General features: G+C 30.9%; 1 protein-coding gene across 1 annotated transcript in view; it reads right to left on the bottom strand.

Annotated features, from left to right (window-relative positions):
• cysu (peroxidase homolog) overlaps positions 1–25,053 on the bottom strand; it is a 67,841-nt gene that overhangs the window by 31,166 nt on the left and 11,622 nt on the right. The window contains exons 3-4 of the mRNA XM_085945170.1: positions 1,222–1,413; positions 844–1,040 (exon numbers count right to left, since the gene is read on the bottom strand). Coding sequence (XP_085801296.1) covers positions 844–1,040; positions 1,222–1,413 — 389 coding nt within the window. The remainder of the gene's footprint in view (positions 1–843; positions 1,041–1,221; positions 1,414–25,053) is intronic.

The following is a 25,053-nucleotide window of genomic DNA, read 5'->3' as shown; positions in this document are numbered from 1 at the left end:
AATTGCTTCGGGTATATCGCATACGGTACGTAAATTGCGCAAAAGTAGTGTTGTGCGAGATGAATCATTCATTCCTCATACACCGAATGTTGTATTGCAAAAATATTCATAGCAAATGAAAATTATAATTATTGATAACCGAAGGCTGTTTTTATAGCTTGGAGATTTTTATCTGATAATATAATTGAAGAATTTTCACTTCACTTCACTTTCAAAGTATATGGAAATTTCATAATGAGCACAAGTTACTGATGTCAGATTAACGAGATCATATCTGGGTTGGTCAGGGAAAATTGCATAAAATATAATTAAAAAATTATTTAGTAGAGAAAAAAATCCTGTTATATTATAAAACAATACAGCTAATAAAATCAGTAACACTTTTATAATTAGTTTTTCTGTCTCACTCAATTTTCACTGACTTTTTGTATACCTTGATACTTAAAGTTTGGTACACGATTACTAAGTTTTACTTTTATTAAAATTTGGAGACAATCTGATACTTCAAACATGGTTCTAATGATTCTATCGATCTAAAACCTTAACTAATAGATTTTTCATGAAAAAAATGGAAGTCGTTGATTTAGTTTTCGAGATTATTTATTATTATTTTTTAAATTAATAATGAAGTATATCGTTATGTTAATTTAAGTCAAATCATAACAACATTCTAAGGACTTAAGGATAGCTTAAAATTACCTACTGAAAGAGTTACTAGATAATAAAAAAAAACATATGTACAATTTTTTCTTATGAAATTTCCATAGAATTTTTATCTACAGGAATGGTTATGCCCTGTTGCCACCATTCTGGGTGAGTAATATTAGTTAAACAAACATTTACCTAATGGCGTTCCGGTGAGGGTGTAATCGTGATCCATGAACTGTCCCCAAGCGATGACCATAACGGTGCCAGCATGGTCGTGGAAGCCATCGTCAGGGTGCATGGTGCGGGAGACTATCCTCGAAAGCGGAAGGTCACGCCCGGTTACTGACACACGGGGGGCGTTTATTCCATCAGCGTACAGTGGAGCAATCAATCTAGAATGTCAAGATAGTATCACATTATACACCATTTTGGATTTTTGTTTTACGTAAAATTAACCAAAGCCATCAGGCCGATTTACAAATGAAATTTATTAAAAAGAATTAACATTAGTCAATGCATTAATTGCTATCGACTGCCATCCAATCAAATTATACAAATAGTTAACAATATTACCTTTGGAAAGGTGTCATGGCGGCTCCCCAGGTAGGGTGATCCAAATTGGTGCAGAGTCCATCGAACCTTCGGTATTTTCCTGCGCGACATTCCACGTGGGACAAGAATGGTGGACATACTTCACGAATAAGAGTTTTCGACGTGTCGATCAATGGAAGACCCTTTTCGATGTCTTCGTATGTCAGTCCATATCTGGAATAGAAATAAATATACAATTAATTAATAAGTTATTATAAAGACATAATCAATCAATCAACAGGATGTAAAAGCCTCTTCGACTGTTATTATTTTGTACGCATTGTGAAGCGAGACATAAACCAGGCGCAATTGGAAGGTAAAGGAAGAGATGACAATAGTAACAAATTATACTTTCATTTTGGTAAAGTCTCTTTGATCTACGTGTCTATCTGAATGGTTTACACATTTTAGTTGTACATTGTGAGTTAATGACTAAGACATCATGTTGTTCAACATAAATTGCTTGTACTTAACAGGAGCTGTGTGTCACATTGATACCAACCTTTATATTATTATCTTCACTTCTTTTAGTAGTTTTTTTTCTAGATTATTTCACGAGTGGTTACTGTATATGATGCCCAAAACCCGACGAAGGCTTCTATAGTTTCCCAATAAAGATAGTTGAATCGCAATAAGCAATGAAATATAAAAAAAACTCTCCTTCAGAATGTATGGGAAAATTAATAGATATGGGGTCCTTTTTTGCTTCATTTCACGTGAGACTCTTTATAGACGAGAGGTTTCTTCACCATTATTAGTCGTGACATTTTTCATAAATTTTAATTTAAATCGACACTGATACGATAAAGTTCTGATCTATGACGATGACGTATTTACAATGAGATTTCAGATGTAAAACATACTAATAATAATTATATTAATACTAATAATTATTACAATTATTTTACCTATCGATTGTTCTTCTATTAGTGCCGATTCAATGACCAAGTATCAGTAAATCTCTACGTTCTGGCTCCTGAGCCACTTGTATCTGATCATCATTACTAAACGTCATGAAGGTTGATTCACTTATGTAGGTTGCATAGCCTAACGATCGAATTTTACTAAACACTTATCTTAGAAATTTTTACCTTTATGTTATCGTTTTTATTTAAATTTGTTTACCATTAATATCATTTTATAGACTATCAATGCAAGGTAATATTTCAAAGAATACACGATAAGTATTTCATAATAATATTATAAACACTATTAATATAAATGTGCTTAATTGAATTTCCCAGAATGGATGTAAATTAATTTTGGAAGATTATATAAAACTGTTTATGGCCAACTATATGATTACTTTGGAGATGTTAAAAATGAATAAATGAGAAATTGGGTGTGATGAAATTCAATAAAGATTCAAAGTAATACTAATAACGCAATAAGTCGCTATTAACCGACAAACGCCAATTAGTTTAGTGCCAAACAATCTATAACTTTTTTACATCTATCTCTACAAGCATCCAAAAACGGATTTTAATTGGCCGAGCTTACCTAATCGATGTGAATCAATAATCCGATGATTATATGTAATCTAAATATTTATTGCGATATTATTATACTAATAACAGGCTAATTAATTTATACGAAGATGTGAAATTACTTATATCGCAATACGTACTTACATATTTATTATTAAATATATTTAAGCTATTATTATGAATGTTCAATGAAATCGCTAAGCTTCGAAAAGCTTTATAACATAGAAAACATCTGATTTATTTATTTAATTGATATAAGTTTTGCACTTTTTCATTTGAATGGTATTATTTAGTAACCCAGGAATAGCCTTTCAATATTTTCACGCAATATGTACCTAGAGTGGGGGCTGACAGGGCTCTAGCCTGAGGGCCCGGCGTGCGATTCGACCAGATAAGTGAGATAAACACACTTGCTTTAATAGTAAAAAAGGCGCCTGTGGAGATATTTTGCTTAAATAGTACTGCTATTTTAAAATATGTTGTTCTGTAATGCAATTTGCATTGTGTCGATATTTGGCAACTCTTTAATGCAAATGGATATATTAACAAATGCAAAAAATCGTTCAAAAACACTTTAATTTTACCCCGTACACCATTTGGAAAACGCTACTCTAGAGCATCACACTGACTTTACCCTTAGCAGTAGTTAGGGGGGCCCACAAAAAATCATAGCCCGGGGGCCCGCTTTAGGATATACGGGCCATGACACACACATATTAAAATAATTATTGTTAAGCAATAGAAATATTTTACATAAAAATATTTACCTACTTACTGTTTATATACTTACTAATTAAATACATTAATATGTAAAAAATAACATTATTGCCCAGCCAGCCAATGAAATATTAAGTAGATATTGGAATTTTTTAGAACACTAGGTGAGTTTCCTATAACGCGACAATTCTTTAATAAATGGCACTCTATGGCAATTAATTAATTTTAATTGGATTTGTTGACATAGCATTCGTCTGGCTAAAACCACATGTTGATTTTTCAATATTTGTTTAATTCATGGCTAATAACATCTTTTTCTAAAAAGAGAATTTCGCAGTACATATTCCAGAGTGATCACGATGAGGAGAATGATATACCTACATAACGCTCCTTTCTCATGTCTGAGGATTGTTATTTGAGCATTTGACCATCCGACGGCCTTCTCACATTAAGTTATTTATTTGGAGGGAGCATCTTCACCAACTATCAATCTAAATAAATACCACTTTCACCAGGTTGTCATTTTATTTGAGGACCATATTAAGGAAAGTCTCTCTATCACTATTCACTATCTATATATAATATGTATACCTACATAATAATACGAAGGTATATTTAATAGCCTTGTCAAAAATATAACTAGCGCAGTTAACTACATTGCGTTGCGTGTTAAATGGATAATGCTTTATCACAAATCATCATATATGTAATTAATTATTTTTACCTGGCAAAATTCTATAATCTCCACTAAGTAACTAGATCAATTACTATAATAAACATTCGACACAGCATTGTTGAAATAAAAGGCGGCGAGCTTGGTCGCATTTTTCGCGGCCACCGGTACAGATAATGCGGCGCACAGGTGCGTTTTGCCGCGGCGTTAACCGCCCGCAGGTAAATTGTTTATTATTATTGTAAAGCGTTTTAAAAAAGAGAGCCAAGGTAGCGGTCGAATGAACCACCGAAATGAATGTTGCGTAAACTCGATGCCTTGTGACGTAAATGGAGGCTGTGATATATAATATGGAGCAGTGTTCGATAAACTTTAAAGCTTTCCAGACATTGAAGTTATACATTATGAAGTAACTCTCTCGTTTAACTGCAATTATTTTTAGTAGGCGAATTTTTATGGAAAAAAGTAACAAGTTATATATTTGAAAGACTCAGAATTAAAGAAGTGTGTAAGAAGGAACATTTTACCACATATCTATGAAAAAGAATTAAATTCTGTTATGGATTTATATGATTTTATATTATGCGAGCGTTATTCCTAATATTTGACTATATTCTATATATACATTACTATTGTTTTTATTTTCATAGCAACATATCATATTTAAATGTTTTGATCTGAGTGTATATACCCTTTCACACCTTTGACATATCTACGCTCTTACAGTATATACCATTCTATATGAACAGGAAACTGCGTACTTTTTCCAGAAAGGGTTATATAAACTATGTAATAATCATATTTATTACAATGTAGGCAGAGTTCAGTTATAAATACATACACATAATATGTATTTATATCATTTCTCAAAAAATATCCGATACAATTAATTTATTTTAAATTAGATTAACAATAAAATCGGCGTATAAAATTTGGATGGTGACCCACATGTCACTTTTATCTGTATTTATCTGTTTATTACGAAATAATAAAAGAAATGTGGAATTATTCTGGCAGTCTTTAGAGCAGGCAAAAATTTTTTAGTGATTCTATTTTTCACACACTTCGTCCATATAATAATAAATACATATTTATTATACTAATAAATACGAATAATACGAAATTTTTCATGGAATTATTTTTGAAAAATGTCTGATTTATAGAATATTGAAAACAGTTATTCACGTAGTTAGAATAAATTGGTTAATGCATACCTATTTAAATTTTAAGACAATTTATTCATCTGTATGCACTAGGAAAACTATTGATGGTTATATGATATTAGAGAGCAAGAAACAAGGATAGTAATTATTAGAATACAATTTATTAAAAGTTTTAATTCGCTGTTGTTATTGGGGGCTCTCATATAATAATTATATCCCCTCTGATGTCTCTACGACCACTGTTTTAGCAAATTTAGCATTGTAATTCACAACGACTAAATTACGATGTACGAGGAGACTCTGTATTTTTACAGCGGTGGCATACGTCATTATTATGTTAAAATTGACGACTAAGCTATGAAAAAAAAATCCGCATAAATTCAGAAAAAATGTTTATTTTTATATTACCTACACCATACAGCAATTGACAGTTTGTCGACCACTGACTCAAAGAGCCTACTTGCAATGCACGCTATATATATTGAGTGCGACTTTTTAACTTGCGCTTTTCTTAGGGGCCGAGAAATCATATAAGTATGTGATTTTTTACGTGGTAAAAGTTGCACTGGATGAATGTATTATTTGTAACCAAGAGACTACAGACTCATAAATGCACTATATTAGTATTAACATTATATACCCCATATCATCAAGACATTGGTATAGATATAATTCATACACACAATTTAATAAAACTAAAATTTCACTGACTCCTACACCACCTGCCCCGATCAAACCCAATCGTGAATTGCCATTTTTGATCGTTCCCTGAAGTGGTGGATAACAATAGAATAAATCCTTTGCGGACAACTCAGTCACTGGTAGTTGGGTCAAAGATTACAATACGGTAATCGTTCACGACTCCTGGGAATGATCGATCCAAAAACCACATTTCGCGATCGGGATAGATAGATGATCAGCGTGAGAGCCAGTATAATTTGAGCTTAACAATTAGGACAGATTTCGATCGATTCAGAATAAAACATAATATTATAATATTCAAATTGAATAACTTTATTTAGGTATACTATTAAGCTGTATTATATTGCTGCTATTTTCCATACAAATTAGAATAAATCCGTATTTCTTAATATAAAATATCTTCATAAGATAACTTCGCCAAAAATTAATGAGTGAAATATATTCGGTAAAACTTTAATTTGTAGTTTGTAATTGATTCGTAATTTGAAAACATTGCAATATAATTTATTTGCCAAAGATCTATTCATAGCCATTCAATAAATACTAAAATAATAATTAAAAACTCTTGATTATTACAGAACTATTTTTGGCCGTAATGACTTTTAATTAAGAATAAATGTAATACATATTTTATGTGTTGCAAAAACCAATATTGATAAAATATAAATATCTAAAACTAGAACTAGATGATAAATAGATATTAATAAAATTTGAAACTAACTCAGTCACGAATTTACACTTAAAATATTTTAGATTATGAAATAATAATATTAACATGAATATATTTCTAGGTGTGCAAGTTATCTGATTAATATGAGATAAAAATTCGTTGAATAATAATAATTTATTAATATTTTGAAAACAAATCGGTCAAGCGTGCCCTCTCAATCAAATAATGTCGGAAAATCATTCATGCTGTACCATTGGCGTCCGTTTTTGAGTGGGGTCCATATGAAATTATTCCATAATACATTACTAAAATCAGAAATACTTAACAACATTTTGTTTTATTGGTGTTATGGTTATATTATAAATACATGTAATGTAATAATTATTAGAACTAAAGCACCGATAATTTTTCCTATTTATACATTTAGTTTCCATTTATGATTAAAGTATTAATTTGTTTCATAATAAGTTTTTGAAACGTGTAATAAATATGCAGTTGTGGAATTATTGATTCTAACGAATGATTAACTGTCAAGTTTTAATTTTCTTATTTATATAATATTCTTCGTCAGGTGTTGTATTTCTTTCTATTTTTTTTTAGTAGATATATTATGCATGAGTCTTTTTCAAATTATGTATGTTCAATAATATAGAATGTTACATTCTCAAATCTTGTGAATTATCCGTTTAAAATCAGTGGTTTATTATATACTATTTACTTTCAATATAGATGCCAAATATGTGTGTTCAATGAAGAATGTTACAATCTTATATCTTATCAGTTATTCATTGAATAAATAAAGATAGTTTAATTTGGAAGTACGTATTTTAATTGAATTATTTTTATTGATAACTGAATACACCATAATGATAAATGTAAAATTCCTAATTGAAAACTTGAAACAACCTCATAAAAAAATGAGTGGAATTCGAACCCACATTTTTCTAATTTGAAGTTAATTGCTAAAATTAAAATACTCGTATGGATGGATTTTTCTAATGGTTTCCAATTCTGTTTCTGATGTTACAAGTTGTGTATTTTAAATTGAGTCTAACAACGCCAAAAAATATGACTGCCTGTCCCTGGGTTTTGAGACAATTGGACCTTGGGTCACTGTCTACTTTGAAGACGATGGCTGAGATTGGTCGCCACTTGGCTAATAAAACAGGTGAGTACCGTTCAACTGATTACCCGAAACAGTGAATAAAAATAAAAATCCAAAGAAGTAATGCAGTCGCTGTTTTGGGTACTCTTTAGATAACCAGGGGACTAGAGGAGGTATTTTAATTATTGTTTTGTTAGTTTATATATATGTGGGTACTTGTATCGCTTAAATTACACTTTTTGTCATTTATTTATTTTTACTCTTTTATTATTAATAATATTGTTTCTTTATAAGAATAATTTATTAGTTCTTAATATAATTTTAAATGTAATGTAGTATATGACTGTTTGAAATTAGTAAATAAATGTTACAGTACGAGTTTTTAAATTTTGTAGATAATTCATGAATATTAATTTTCGTCTATTAAAAAAAAATAATACACGCCACTGTCCAGCCCATTACTTACTCTATATTGTCTATTGACACTCGGTCATATTTTGCGTAAGTATTGCCACTGCATTTATCGATACGATAAATCTATCATTCATTCAATAGCAACAGGTCACGAGTCACGGCTTGCGTTGTCTGTCAATTTTACTAATCCTAATTGACAAGGCCTTTTCGACGCCGCAGTGCGCCGAATTTTTCTAGGACAAATTAACAATTTTATCATTCTGTCATCTGTTATATCAATTACTTTTGTAAGTACATATTCCGTTATTGTGTCAATCAAATTCTGTGAATTTAGTCCTGGCCAATTTGGAAATGTCACGACGTTTTGATTTGTATTTTAAGATACGTATATACAATATACTTACTTATAATTAAAAATATAATTAATATTAGTACCAATCATTTTGTTCTAGTACAATATTAATTAATAATAAATTACAATAAATTATCCGCCATCTATAATCTATATTAGAATATAAATTACCTATATACGTTTCACAGTTCGATATCAATCAAATTACGTGAGTAATTAAAAAATGTCGCGATATTTTGACCTATTTTATAACTTACCACAAAAAGTACCTACTTTTCTAGTGCAAACATTTAATACCCTTCCTGCTATAATACGATAAAGTAAGTTTCCTAGCTACTAGCTAGTATATTATATTTCTCCTGTTTTGGTAATCTTATATTTTGTACAAGTATATAATCTACATAGGTTCTCATGTGATAATACTGATACCAAAATATTCTATAAAAATTTTGGGGAGGTCCATTGCTCCAAATATGGAGTTTTGATAGAATGTTTTCCCAAAAAATCTAACATTGATCTGACATCTTCACCTTTCAATTCCTTGATTAGATTCAGAACACGTCATGTCTCAACATTACATTATAATATCTATTTAGTGGACACTGATGCAATAATATAATATATGCTTTGAAGACCAAATGCATTTTATAATGTTGACAATGCTTATACGTACAAGAAAAACAGTGATTAACAGGATAACGTTGCTTTCTACGATTAAAAATTTTGTCATTTTTAAATAAAACAAAAGTAATGCAGAGTGCACAATAAAATAGTGATTAAAAATTAATAGTCCATATAAACTTTACATAATCGTTATTTTTTCAGTTTTTTAATTGTAAACGGACGTACCTACCGCTGATAAAGCATACCAAGAATAATTTATGTTCATTAATAAAATGGCAACACGCTGACCGTGTTTACTCCATCCATTAATCAATACGTTAAAATCCGTTCTACAACGACGATTATTGTGACTTGAAAAGTATTTATTATTTTTGGTTTGTGTTTACGTAGATAGTCTGTACTCGCTGACTAATGATTAGGCCGACGTTCCTAAAGAGTTTTTTTTAATTATTCACTTTTCTTTGTGGACTGTTATTAAATTTTGGCAAGCATTAAAATAAGCGTATCTATTGATTACTTATGAGCAAACATCCAATTAATATTTTTACAAGTCATAAATACTATTAGGAGTAAATTAAATTTTGTCTTAGTTTAATTAACAACACTTTATCTTCCATCTTTATTATTGATTTATTTTGCAAGTTATCGGTATTAATTTCAATCATTTTTTTGCACACATATTTCAGGCCTACGTTATTTCAAAATATCATGATATTTTTCCAATTATTGATAATCAAAAACACAACTATATTTTCAATTATTAATTTTACCATTCACAAGAATCTGTATGAGAAGGCGAATTACAGTTTTTTTTTAAATAACAAATATATAATGCAATCGAAAACATAGTCATTTAAAAACATCATGATATTTCGGTCCCTATTTCTTTAGATAAATATTGGACCAATCAATCAATGATATTAAATCATAAATTGATTAATTTTTGAAAGAATACAATGTAGCAAATTCCCGTTTTCCTCATATTATACTGGTGACGTAAACAAAATACTATAATTAGCTGATTACTGATATCCTCCTTTCTATGGTACTGACAGATTATGCTGTCCTCTTTCTGTCCAAATTTAGAGAATATTATTTAATCCTCAAGCCTCCAGACAGCATCATGGAGTCACTCATCTATCCATAGCCGTTGATATTCCCAGATCGGATTAGTTAACTACCTCTACTGATTCCAATCCCGAGATCCTGAGCTATTTCGATACATATGAATCCCGGGATTGATAAACATAATCCCGAAACTTTCGGGATTGATTTTTTTATCAATTTTTATGGAAAATAAAATAAAAACGAAAATATAACAGAAAAAATACTTTTAATAACAAATAATTACATTAGAAATAAACTAAGTTTGAATGAAGTTTGATTTATTACCCATGAGTGTGAGTTGCCGATTCATTTTATTTTTTCACATAAATTAATAAAAATGAGAAAGATTAAAAAAAAAACAATGTTTCGCACTTTTAACAAAGTAATTCCACCGTGATCTCATACGTTTTACGGCAGTTTCATATTTGGCTGACTAATTAGATTTATGAAACGGAAAGGCCATAAGTACACCATGATTAACTTTACTGTTTTAAATCTCGCTAACCCATTAATTAAGTCTTTACTATCAGAAACAGCAATCTCATATTAAATTCACATTATTATTTATATTACAATATTATTTACTCCATTAAACTTATGTATTTCCAAGATTGAACGTATACAATATTAACAATAAATGTCTTAAATAGTATAAATTATACTAGATTTATTTTTGACCTATTTTATCAATGTTATTTGTAAATATATTTTTTTTATATTAACAATGGAAAAAATGGGGATTGTCAAATTGTAATCCCAAAATCCCGGGATCAGAATTTTGTCTCGGGATTGGATTCCCTAACTACCGCCCTGACTCGATAAATTAACAATGAATACTTACGTCCACTTACGAACACAATGAAAGGTTAGAACGAACTCATTATATTCCATGAGTCTAGCGTTTAAATCCTGCGTCTAAATCAATTTAGTATGTTGCTTTTTTTCAATTAACGTGTGTAAAATACGAGGTCAATAGGTGGAAAGAGCTTAGGCGCATCTCTTTTAAGCGCACGACAAAAGAAAAATAATAGAATATCAAGAAATAATTTCCAAATAGTTTCAAAATAATATTACAATATGCAGTAGATATTTATACGTTTAGTCATTCAATTCTGACAATCTTGATTTAGAATAATTTTAATGTATGTAATAATTTGACCCCGTACAAAACAATTTTATATTATACTCAATAAGTAGGACACTAATTAAAATTATTTAACCATACACATATGATTAACGTTTCCCATTAATTCTATACTGTCTGGCACTGTGTCTAGTCTATCCCGAGGCATTTATAGTGCATATATTAAAAATAATTATGCACATTATAACAGGTTTATAGCTCAATGTTTTGTTGCGACATGCATTATATATATGTGACATAATGTAACAAATATATTCTAGTTTTACATAAATACCTTAAATAGGAAAAATCATTAAATTGGTGTGCATATACAACGTATATACTGAAAAGGACAAAATATTGCACAAAGTATTTTAATTTACTACCTACTGTACTATTACACATGGTTGCGTATTGCATGGGTGCTTTTATGGAAACAACACTGCACATTAAAATTAAGTTATTTTAAAAAAACAAAGAAATATGCACCAATAACAGAATTCAAAATATTTATACAAAACATACATACTCAGAATTGTAAATAATACAAATATAACAAAGTACATGGAAGAATACCGAAGACTATATTTTAATAATTTATAAAACAACGTCCTCCTATAGGTACTCATTCTCACGCAACTGGAATATATCAATCTCCAAAGCGATTTTGTTGAACATAGTTATTGCCCTCACAATTTTCATTATACTAATATTATAATATATTAATATATATTAGTTTTGCATATTGGAATTGATGCTCCCGATTTTAAAGATAACTATCAGGAACACACAATATGTCAAAACTACTAAAAATGGGAGAGTTCTCATTAGTAAAAAAACAGGCGTATCCACCTAGATTTCCGACAGTGTGTAAGAAAACTTAAGAAAAAGTCAATTGGATAAAACTACGGATAATATCCATACAGTCTTAAGTAAAGGAGTCTCATACATTTTTTGAACCCTCTCCAACATAAGAGTGTACTTAAACTGATGCAGGGCCAAAACAATAGACCAACAAACTATCAAGCTTGCTTCAAACTAAAGTATTATAAAGAGCTTTTATACCGACCATCCGAAAAAACTCTGAAATTATGCGAGACGGAATCAATTATTTATAGCGCTGGATTACTGTCAAACTTAATGCCAAGATCCTTCACAGGTGATATTCCGTTATTCATGGAATGTTGGAAAAAAATATTCTTGAGGTGTATCTATAGTGTACGTCAGAAGATTGGATTGAAGTATAATACAAAAAATGGCGCATGAAAAATTCACTTGTTGCTTTCAATGCGTTTAACTGTTTTGCTTCACAGTTCGCTGCAAAACCTTTTGGTCGATGACAAAGGTTGCAGGGTATAGGGAGGTATGGAGAAAGTTCATCCTAGCAGTATTCCTGAATGATCACTATCCTCAGTCATGATGGTGACGACAGAAATGGTGAGCAGGGTCGTACACTAGGTAGTAATTCTTCAGTTTCTGCGACCAATGCTCGTAAGTAGCTATTAATTTTCCAATTCAACCTAATAATCAAACGTCTATTTTATATTAACCGGATTCGGAAATCGTATTGCCATTCTCATATCTTACTGTTCTTTATTACTATAACCACAGGTAAAATATGGCTATACCTGTAGATAGCCAGGTGCTTAAGAACTGTAGACATAAAATACAATATAGGTACGCCATGAATGGTTGTCAGACTTGTAAGTTCATAATATAATTGGCTGAGTGCGTGACATACGCAGTCAGACCACCTGATAATAATACTTAATATAATAATGTATTTTGTACAAAGGCATTTCTAAACGGCAAAATGTATCAAACTCAGTGTATTATGGAGGCAGGGTATATATACATATATTTTATATTTATATATCTATGGACATATCCACGGAATCTGAACTAAACTGAACTGAACACGGAACTGAAATAGTTCAATAGAACTTTAAAATGATAAAAAATTGTTCCCACTAGAGTAGCACCGGTTGAACCTTAATCATTTGTAGTATTATTTTTATTAGGTTGATTAGAAAAACAATTAATTAATAATCTATTAATCCAGTTCATTTTTGTGAAGGCTATACACTAGTCACGAAATGATCAGTAATCCACCGGTAACCGGCCGTATAGCCAATATATAGCCGTTATTATACACGATATAGCATGGTTACTTTATCACAATTTTTTTCATTATTTTTATGATTCGACATTGATATTGATATGCTTTCCTTATATAGTGCAAGAATTAAGTTTTTAAAACAATTTTTTTGAAACTTTACTATTACAATTATAATCAAACACGTGAAAAATAAATGGTGCAGGTTGATGTCCAGCGTCTGTGTTCCACAAAGTTTTACTTACGAAGTAAAAATCTAGAGAAATCAATGCTCTTCAAGAGAAAATAGTCTCAAAAAACTGCAATAGTATGTAATTTTGAAGCGAATTAAATATAACACAGCTGCTATATTAATAGTTGAATATTATTAGGATATAGTAGGTATTTGCCCCAATTATGTCTAAATACCTATAAAAAAATCCTAAAACATGCCATTTATAGCGCCAATTTGACCGTCACAAGGATACAATTGAACAATTAAATTCATCAAAATCAATAAGCCCCACGAACTACATGGTGACCCCACGCCTGTGTAGAGCATACTCACCAAAACCACGAGTGAAGTTGTGATACATTCATGATAGTGTGTGGGTGAGTAAGACTTCCTCTGCCCACCATCAACTACAGGTTAGTGCCCGGAGTTACCTAGTCTACCCTCCCCATTCGAACCATACAATAATAACAGCCCACAAAAATATCCTCAGTAGGAATACAATAACAACTTATATTTCTTTGATAATTCGACATAATCGTTGCAAACCAAATGATATTTTGTTTGCCATGTCTTTTAAAAAACTTTTAATAACGAAATATTTATGTAATGTTAAAATACACATAATAATACTCTCGTAAATATACCATTCGAATGAACCACATTTAGTTTTTTTTTTAGAATTATTAATAACCATGTCCTTGCTTTTTCGTACAAGGTGGTTGTTAGTAATTTTGAACAATCACAAACACCCAGGCTTTGAGAAAAACACATAAATATTGTGTGTCCTGACCGGGAATCGAACCCAGGAACTCTCGGGTGGTAGGCAAGCGCCTTACGCACTGCACGACGAGGGCCGCCCGAACAATATTTAGTTATGAAAAATAGTGTCTCGAAACACTGTGTGTTTTATGTTTAGTCTCTATTTTTTAATAAATATTATTCGAACTGTCAGCTGTAAAAGCCAAACTAGCGCCACATTTTGACTGACAATTTTATCATTCACAATTAATAGAAGAAGATTTTCTTCAACACCTTTGTGACGGCCATTTTTTGCACAATCATATTAAAAAAGATGATTTTGTAACATTTAACACCTGTTGTGATATAACTAAGCCACCTGGCTTATAATGCTATTTATAATAACTTCGCGAGGTTGAGGCTCTGCATAATAAAAACGAAATTGCAGCGGCCGGTAACGAACGGTGAACCGTGGCAGTTGTACGCAAGCACTTTCACCTCTTCGACTTATAGGTACGCTGTTAGTTGAACTGAGGTAGCTTAATCTACTTGTTGCTCTCTAGACCAGCATTTTACAAACTTGACATATCGCGACCCAATATTTTTTCCACAAGTTTATTTTAGAGCACACCCAGAAGAGTTTTCTTAGACGTCTTTATTTTAACATAATAAATAGGTAACTAATTTTATACGTGATTTAGAATAAGTATTTCAGATATACACATATTAAAAAAACACAACACACACTGTGCTTTTTAAGCTATCAAATTAATCGCCGAAATTTCCCAACAATCCGCAACTGAGGTATTTTTCCAAATATTTTTTTAACCTCTGCAAGTAGGTATGTTAACATTTCATATTATTTCGAGATATTCTAATGCTGTAAATGAATTAATTAATGTTTTGAGTCAAAATTACAAAATATGGTCAGCCATATTTACCTGATTTCAATAAAGAATACTTTTTTTTTCAAGCATGTCGATCATAATTAGATCATATGGGCCTGCACAGCGTGGAGGTTTGTATTAAGACGGTACTTCAGTGAAACGGCAAATAATTTTCAACTATAGGTGCGACGAAATTTTGGACTCGCTGGCAATCGGAGAGCGAACGCCGAGCTGTGAACACGTCAATTTGTTTCGTGATGGCGACGGGGGTAATAATTCTTAAATCGTGTAAAGATGACTAAAAAACGTTACCCATTTACTTGAAAAAGAAAACATGTCAATGAATATAATATTATTATTGTTACTAATAGAACAATAAACAGAGCATTAAATGGACGCATGTTGGATTTATATGACAAATTATGTTTCGTTCGACACGCGTCGAACCCCACTTTCTTCAAAGCAGGCTCAATTTTTACTCCCTTGAAGGTCGTAGGCCACTTCTTCTTGACTGCATAGTTTCCAATTCCATTATTATAAAAATATGAATTTCAATCCACCTCTCAATTATTGCCTGCGTGGTAGCAGTCATGGAATCTCATCAAAACTGTATGCTCGTGTCTAGCGTATCAGACCCCAAAAGCGAAGGCTTCGAGAATGACCAATGCGCTTCTTGAGATTGGTAAAAGACTGTGCATATTATATTTTATTGTTCAATTTTTTTTTCAAAAACATATTATTTGCTTAGTATAATATATTATACCTTGTGAAAAATGTCTCAAATTAGTACCTAAGTTGTATTATCCATAACATTTATTTTGAATTAGTAGTGTAAATTTCAGCATATTTTTTTCGGACCGGTATATGGGTTTATAGAGATTTAAAACAATAACGTGTGTTGTTTGTTTTATTTTACTTATGTACGTTGATCACGAAATTATGTATGGAAAATTAGCAGATTGCAGTTGACTGCTGCAACTATTGTCCAGCTGCAGTATGTGAGTGTAGACCGAGCATAAGATAGAATACAAAATAGAACATGAACAGTGATAGAATAATGTTTGGTGTTTTGTTATAAATTTATAGATCAGGAAGTCTATTGTTTTATGGATCGAAAGATAGCGCGCTATACCTACTACATATTCGTGCAATAGTGCAAAATGGTCATTAAACAATAACAATGTATTACGCGAAATGGACACAGGTACATAACTTCCAGGCTACGGAAAATAAACCATTAATCTTTTGCAGAAAGAAATATGGCATTTATATGCGGTATATACTTCAAGTGTTTTAAGCCAAAAGGGCAACATTACTGCAGAGTGATTTAAAATAACCATTTTATTGATTTCATAATTTATTTTTCATAAACTACTCGGCCAAACAATAGTTGTAACTTCGTCATTGAATTATCTTACTGATGCATTTTGATAATCTAAACAAAGTCACATAAATATCTAATTTCGCTGAAATTTCTACTATGGTCTTTCGAATCAACATCCTCGAGTTCAAAAGATTTACAAGAGAGCATTTTGAAATGAGAATATTTTTAGTTTTACTATAATATATTATGTATTTTCAGTAAATACCTATAAATAATTACAAGATAAAAAGAACTTTTTATATACAACGTTTTTAAATTTTCTGTTGAATCATTATGCTCAATATGCTCAAACTTGTACTTGATTTATGAAGTAAATAAAAAAACTAACAAACAAACAAATATATAATACTGAAATGTCATTTTCATTTTGATTTCTATAGTAACGCACGTATAATACCAATAATAGTATTTTACTTTTTACGGATTTTTCTGAAATAACTTTCCATACAAAACAGAATTAACTGAAAATGAATTCAATTCTGCTTAAAGATAACTAAAAGTATTAAAATAATGCATTGGCATCGTGTTCTGATATATTATAAAAGTTTCAAATGTCTAGCTAGTCAGGAAGTTAGTTAAAAATCAATTGCAAGATTTGTACTGGACAAACAACTACTCGGAATACGAGCTAATAAAAACGTTGTAAAATAATTATAACTAGATGGGATTAAATAACTCGTAACTGGAAAGATAGGTCTGCATAAAAATTTGCCTTCAATAACAAATATATCAACACTAGGATTTTACCAAAACAAATACTATATACTAATACTATAAATAATCAATATATAAAAACATAATTAAAAGGATATGCTGAAAATAAGATTAATAAAAAAATCCAAGGGTTCTATCACAGTTGCCTATATTGTGAGAATTATCAGCTCAGATAACCACTACTAACTGATACGATACAAAAACAATAATAGTTTATAAACAATAATTTCCTCGGACGTATTTGATAAATGTACTACTTAATTTTATACGGTTCTTATTTACATAATGTTGATTCAAAGACATTTCATATCAAAAAAACAATTTATTTTCCATAATATATTCATGTTCTCACGCTTTTCAATATATAATATAATTGATAATGTATGTTTTAAATAGCCACTATTATATCTGTCATCAGAATACAATATGGTAAATTATTATACTCTATGCATGTAAAACTATCTAATAATATGTATATTTGAATAAATTTGCTTTTATTTAGAATATTAAATTTTAAATCAATCTATTGCACTGTTTATATAATTGTAACCCACTGTTATGAATGAATTAAGATGTAATAGAATACGCAACATTATGCCTCAGGATACCAAAACCAGTGCAGTTTCGTATTTTTTTTTTTTTTAATATTTCATGAAAACATTACGTGTATAACACAAAGTAAGTTTTATAAACCAGTAGTACTACTATTAAAATTGAAATAAAACATCCCATGTGGTACTTATTCCATATATTATATCTGACTACAATTTTATACGAAGCTAGAACAATTTATTTGAATGCTTTTTGAACAGATAGACAAGTTTTTGGAGTATCGTTTTTAGTTACTATTTATGTGTTTAAATTCGTTAACTGTAAGATTGTATAATATCATTAGTATACATTTTTAAATATTCTAAGGAAGTATAACGTAATGCACTCGTATTTTTTCACATTTATATGTACATTCATTGAATCGGTTTATTGTATCCCAGGCAGCTATAAGCTATAAGCTCTATGTGCATTATTATGTGAATGATTTGATTTCGGTATAAGACATACGTTATGTTTCGATTTCTAAATGGCCATGCTAATGCAATTAATTGATAACATAGTATAATCAATTTGCAACAAATGCAAGTTTCAGATATTATTTTGGCATACATAATTATGCATATACTAGACGAAATATAATCTTTGTAATCGGTCTTCAAAATGCAAAAATTATGTCATTATTCCATAATACTCATCATGTCGGACGTTAAATATTTGAATGAACAAGCATTCAACTTTAAAAAATAAGTAATTAATAATAATGTTGAGAATAAACGTTATATATTTTAAAAATGCGCTCCACTGGTTAAAACAATTAAGTAGTAGTGGCGTAGATTATCTTTTACATAAATTTATACTATCGCAAAATATATAGATATTTCAGATAGATGATTACTATTCATGAAATTCAGCCAACAAATATTTCCATTGATAAATACTCAATATTACAGTAGTTTTAATGTTAACACTGCAATCAAATATTAAAGAAAATTAATATTTCAGTTTCTAGGATGGGCAATAAGGTGAATTTGCAAGTACAAATTTACTGCCCATTAAAAATACATTTCATTTTTAAAATTAAATATGACTGAAGGGGAAAAGTGGTGTTATTAGGTGCATGTTGCGACATAATACGATGCATTCATTTTTCTTTTATTGTATTAACTGTCAATTAATCGTGGGGCTGCTTTGTATTATTGATTAATTTAATAAAACCCATTTTTTTAAGTACTTATTCCACTTTTAATAAATAAATCTGGATCGGTGTCGTCCGCCTCAGAGGGACATTTTCAACTGTCCCAAAATGTCCCTATAAGGCGGACGAAACCGGTCCAGATTTATTTATTAAAAGTAGAATAAGTATTTACTATTTTTTGCGTTTTATTAAATTAATCAATAATACGATGCATTTACTTTATTAGAATTATTGATACTTTATATTTTAAAGTATCTTAAATAATCAATACGTACTATCAATACCTACTAAAATAATTCGTAGTTCGAAAATGAACTCATAATTATTTAAAGACAACATAATGAATGATTTCATATTTTTATTATTATTTTATAAATATTTTTACCATTTAATAATAGTTTTATAAGTTATCTAAAACATGAATTAGCGATGTATGAATAATTCTTAGTTTTAATGTATTTATATAATATGTATAAAATAACCCACGATGGCTGCGCGGCTTAAGCGTTGGCCTATAACGTCGTGGGTCCCAGGTTCGAATCCTGCGTCTGGCGAGTACACAATATATTGTTTTTCAATCTATGTATGATTCAGAGTATAGACCTTATAGGTTGAGCAAGTGACTGACATCCATTTCTTGTAAAAAAAACCTCTACTCTGTGGAGGCCCATATGAACTTATTAGGATTGGACATGGTCGATTTTTTTTTATTTATTTATATCGAATGAATAATTTGGTATGGTTATAATAATATAGTTGCAGAATTTATATACAATTATTAATTTATCTATCTTTGGAGAACCGGACCGCCCCCAAAATGTTATATGATTTATCACCGCATTTGATATTTGTCACCGCATTAGTAACTATCTACAGAATTTAACGTTTCCAACTACACGGTTTTAAATACGAAAGCCAAAGTCAAATTAATATGAAAAACTCGTAGTTTTATACAGTTATATAACAGAAGCTTGTAGAGTGTTTCCATTCACAAAAAAAACTAATGCGATATTATATCTACGTGACTGATGAGTAAGTAAAATGGTTTCTGGCGATTGAAAGAATCGATTATATAACACCTAAAGTCTATGAACTTGTTCTACCTCAATGTCTATTATATTATTATATATCTCCTTTACGTAACAGCATAATTGCATCGAAAGGTATTTTTTGCTGTAACCGTTACAACAAACAAAATACTAGCGGACACTAATCACTCCGACGTACGTACGTATTATCTGTAATATGATAACAGATTAACGTGAAGCGCATGCCCAAATGTCATCAATCATCGGTAGGTGTTATATATGAGTTGTATGTTGCCACGTATAAAGTTGCTTCTTTCTCACATTTAAAAAAAATCCATTTACGTCTTTCCTCGTACAGAACTTTTTTTCATTTAAATTTAAGCAGCGGAAACATGGTGCAGAATGCAGGGAATATTAAAATAGATCGAAGCTTTTGAGATACTAGGTGAAATAATAAATTTGCAATTTAAATCTCAAATAAACTCTTCAAGTATTTGACCGTGTGACTCGATTATTGATAGATTGGAGATATTGAACACGATTGGTTGCACGGCCCCCACATCCTGAAGTGGCCCCCCAGGTCAGGATCTTTGTCGGGCCCCTCTACCTATTGCTAGGGATAAAAGCTGTGTGACGCTCTACAGAAACGTTTTCCAAATAGTGTTCCAGGTAAGGGTATTCAGTGTATTTTTTGTATTTTTGAATAAATCCACTTGAGATATGAAGTTTTCACACAATAATCAAAATTTGCATTACATAATCACATATCTTAAAATGTTAATATCCATAAAGTAGAATAGCGCCACAGACGATTTTTTTTTACCATTGGAGCAAATTTGTGATGTGTGTTTATCTCACTTATAAGGTAGTCGCGCCACGCCGGGCCCCTCCAGAGCCCGGACCCCTAGGCTCGAGTCCTGTCAGCCCCCCCCCCTTGTGGGGGCCATGATTGGTTGCATACAATATGCTAAAAGAGGTAAAGCAAATTCAAGTTAATTTACTCATCTAGCCATTGACAGTTGTTGAGATAATAATAATAATAATATATATATATATATATATATTATATAATAATAATAATTTGTTATATTTGTAAATTAATTAATTTAATGATAAACAATTTTAACGTAAGCCGATGCATTATTATGAATGAGATAACGTGATTTAATCAAGCTGGGCAACTGAGCGCCAGGGCGATTGGGCGCCGCACTGTCGAATCAAATAAATCGACGTCCGTTACGATTTTATACAGAAAGTAAAAGAGGAGTTTTAATCATTTTTTATCTTCTACTTAGTAGTTTCAATTCATTTTGCTCTTAACATAATGTTTTTTTTAATATTGATTATTTAAATAAAAATAAAAGAACTCTCTTCTCGCTGGAACTTAAATATAAATGTACAATTAAATCATCATTTATATGTGCATATTAAAATTCTCGCAAAGAATTAAATGATATTATTAAATATATATCTTAAAAGTACCTATAATTCACGAACGTCAATTTATTTTCGAATTTCATTCGATTGCGTGGCACCCTGTTGTCCCGGCGCCGAATCGTCCTAGACCTACCAGTTTTTGATGTTTTGTAATGCAGAAAGGTTATTTCATCCCTTTATTGCCAATTTTCTATAATTAAATATCTGTCATCACCATATAAATGTAACTAATAAAGATGTTATATTAAATTCTTAAAGTACCTAGTAAATTATTTCTTCGAGCCTAACAGCATACAAATATTTTTTTCGTTATATTGTTTACCCTTGTGCAGAGATCGCCAAAACTTTATGTCGTCTATTTTCAAAGTAACAAAAATAAGCCGACAAAGTAATAAGTACCACCTATATAAAATAAAACTATTTATAAAAGTCGTGACGGTGGAAATATAGAAAGCATACTTTGCCTACACATATTATTAAATATCAATAAACTCAACGTTAAAATAACTAGTTGACCAGTTTAATACGTTAATTATCGTTATTTTCAATAATAACACAAAAATAATTGAAATTAATAAATATGTTTAACATTTCAAAGCAGCTAACAAGACGCAGCTTAACCGATCATATAATGTAAACGTTGAGTACACCGATTTGAAAATCGAATCTTTGATGAGAGTTGTTATTAAATGCCATTATTTTTTATGCACGTGCATTATAACACGTGTTTCTTTTAACATATGTTAATAAGCGAAGGCTTTGGAGATTCTAGTTTTTATGTTAATTCGGCATTGAACTATCGAACTAATGTGTTGGCGATTTAATCACCAAAACACATGATTTCACTTAGAATATTATGAAAATAATATTATTATCTATATTGTTTCCGAATTTTCACACGAACGTGGCATTTTTAACATTAATTCAAGACCATTGAGACTACAAAGATGCATATCTGAGTAGGTAATATTACTACACTGAAGAATCAAACTTATGCCAAAAATATGCTCTAAAAATATTTTTCGAGTTCGTGTCTCTTAATTAGGAAAAATGTGAAACACTGTTTCAAAAAAATATATTATGTATATGTAATCCACTGTGAATACATAATTATCATAATATATGAGGGTCATTTATTTGCTTACTGCATTAGTGACGACTAATATCTATAAAATAAAGCTCTCTACCTATTCAAGCGAGATGAATGGAAGAACGGTGGAATTGCCATTAACGGGAAATACTTCAATCATGTGGGCGTTGTCGATGACTGTTGTCTTTGCGGACGAGCTTCCAAATGAAAGCTGCAAAGTAGGTAGGTTTCAAGATAAGTACCTCAAAGATAAAGGTAATGCTGAACTGCTTTGCTGAACCAAAAGCGATCCTTATCAATGGCACTCAAATAAAGCAAGTCAACAACTACGTCTAACTCGTACAAGAATATATGTAGGCATGACGAGATTGTCCGCAGAACCAAGCTGACATGGAGTGCATTTGGGCACCTGAATAGTATCTTCAAAAGTGATCTCCCACCATGCCTTGAGCAAAAAGAGTTCAACCAATGTATACTACCAATACTCACTTAGGTATGCGAGTAAAACATGAACTCTTAATGTGAGAGAAATCAAAAATTATGAGTAGCGCAATATACCATGGAAAGGTGCATGTTATGAATATCACGGAAAGACCACAAAAGAAACCAATGGAAAAAAAAACAGATAACAGCGATGTGCTAGAGGTCGCTAAGCAAATAAAATAACAATAGGTTGGACAATAATTTGTTGCTCGGCGAGTAGACAATTATGCCAAAAAAAATCAGTCATGTATTGGAACGTCTGTGTTTTAAGGACGCCCTGAAACCCGCTTGATAAACGAACTCATACAATTCGCTGATTGTACGCGGCGGCTAGAACCGGGATGGGTAGAGGGAGCTAGAGGAGGCCTTCATTCAGCAGTGGAACCCAACTGATGATGATGAGTAATATAATATTGATAAAATACACAAACTGGCCCTTCCATATTAATAATAATATATGTACCATTGGGTAATAAAAATGAGAGCAAAGGCAATATTGACAGCCAGCCCACGCGTTACAAGTAGTGGAAAAAGAAGTATTTCCAGTGGTAGCTGAGTAGAAACGACTCCACCAAACCAAAGGTCTGCCTACCTTGACCTTTTTAGGAGGCACTTAATCGAGCTCACTGACACACATTTCGTTTTACTTTAAATAATAACGCGTTGAATGACATTTTGTGGTGCACTTACCACCGCATTATATCACGTTATTTTAGATCGATTGTATTCCATATGTCAATGAAACGAAACAGTTGGCCAAATGGGTCGGAGAAATTCATAATGGTTTTACCGTCGCAAAAGTTTTGTTGAGCACGACAGTCAATTTAGTATTAATCATCATCAACCGGGAGTGATCCACTGCCGGATGAAGGCTTTTCTTAGATTTATCGGTTTCTAGTTCTTTTATTTTACGTAAATCTGATGAATTTTTGTCGAGTTCATCGGTACAGTGGCTTCAAAGGCGTCTCTTGTGTACTTACCACTATACTATTACATTTGTATATTACCAATCGGATCGCATACTCTTGTTTGCTTCCTAATCAATTGGTTTGATTTTTTGTCTTTCCATGTTACACCCAACATACATATTATACACGTTGCGATCATCTCTTACGTTAAGTGCCATATTGCTTGATGTGCAATGTGAGCACAGGTAGTACTCACGAGTTGAAAGCTTTATGTTTAAGATACAATGAGGGGTCACTTACGAATAAGATTTTTACCACGTTTTTACTAGCTCGTATTATTGTTTGTCCAGTACAATTTTTTCTTGTTTGTCCAAGATTTTTATTGGACGATTGAAGATTTTTAACTAATTTCCCGACTAGCTAGACATTTGAAACTTTTGAAGAATATATCAGAAAACGACGACAATGCATTCTTTTAATACTTTTAGCCATCTTTAAGCAGAATTGAATTCATTTTCAGTTAATTGCTAAGGGGGTCCTAGCAACTAAATTATTAATATATACGTGCGTTACTATGGAAATCAATAGGAAATGTCAAAATGACATTTCAGTATTCTATATTTATTCAGTATTTCTATCAAGTACAAAAAAAAGTATTTATTAATACATAGAATTGTTAAGTTTATATGATTTTACAGAAAATTTAAAATTGTGGTATATAAAAAGTTCTATTTATCTTGTAATTATTACTATTAAGGCGCCCAAATGCGCTCTATGTCACTACACTAAGTCTTGACGATTTGTCGATTCATGTAACCAACGCGAGCAATTTTCAATTAAATATTATTATAACTATTAAAGATATCTGGTACTGGTATCGAATTAAAAGGATACTGATCGGGGTATCGAATGCCGACATTATGGTACTATC

The sequence above is a fragment of the Rhyacophila brunnea genome, unplaced genomic scaffold, assembly GCF_057557595.1.
Source record: "Rhyacophila brunnea isolate RB1 unplaced genomic scaffold, BYU_Rbru_1.0 scaffold_18, whole genome shotgun sequence".
NCBI classification, from domain to species: domain Eukaryota; kingdom Metazoa; phylum Arthropoda; class Insecta; order Trichoptera; family Rhyacophilidae; genus Rhyacophila; species Rhyacophila brunnea.
The sequence above is the reverse complement of the archived record's forward strand: the minus strand, read 5'-3'. Positions and strand labels throughout refer to the sequence as shown.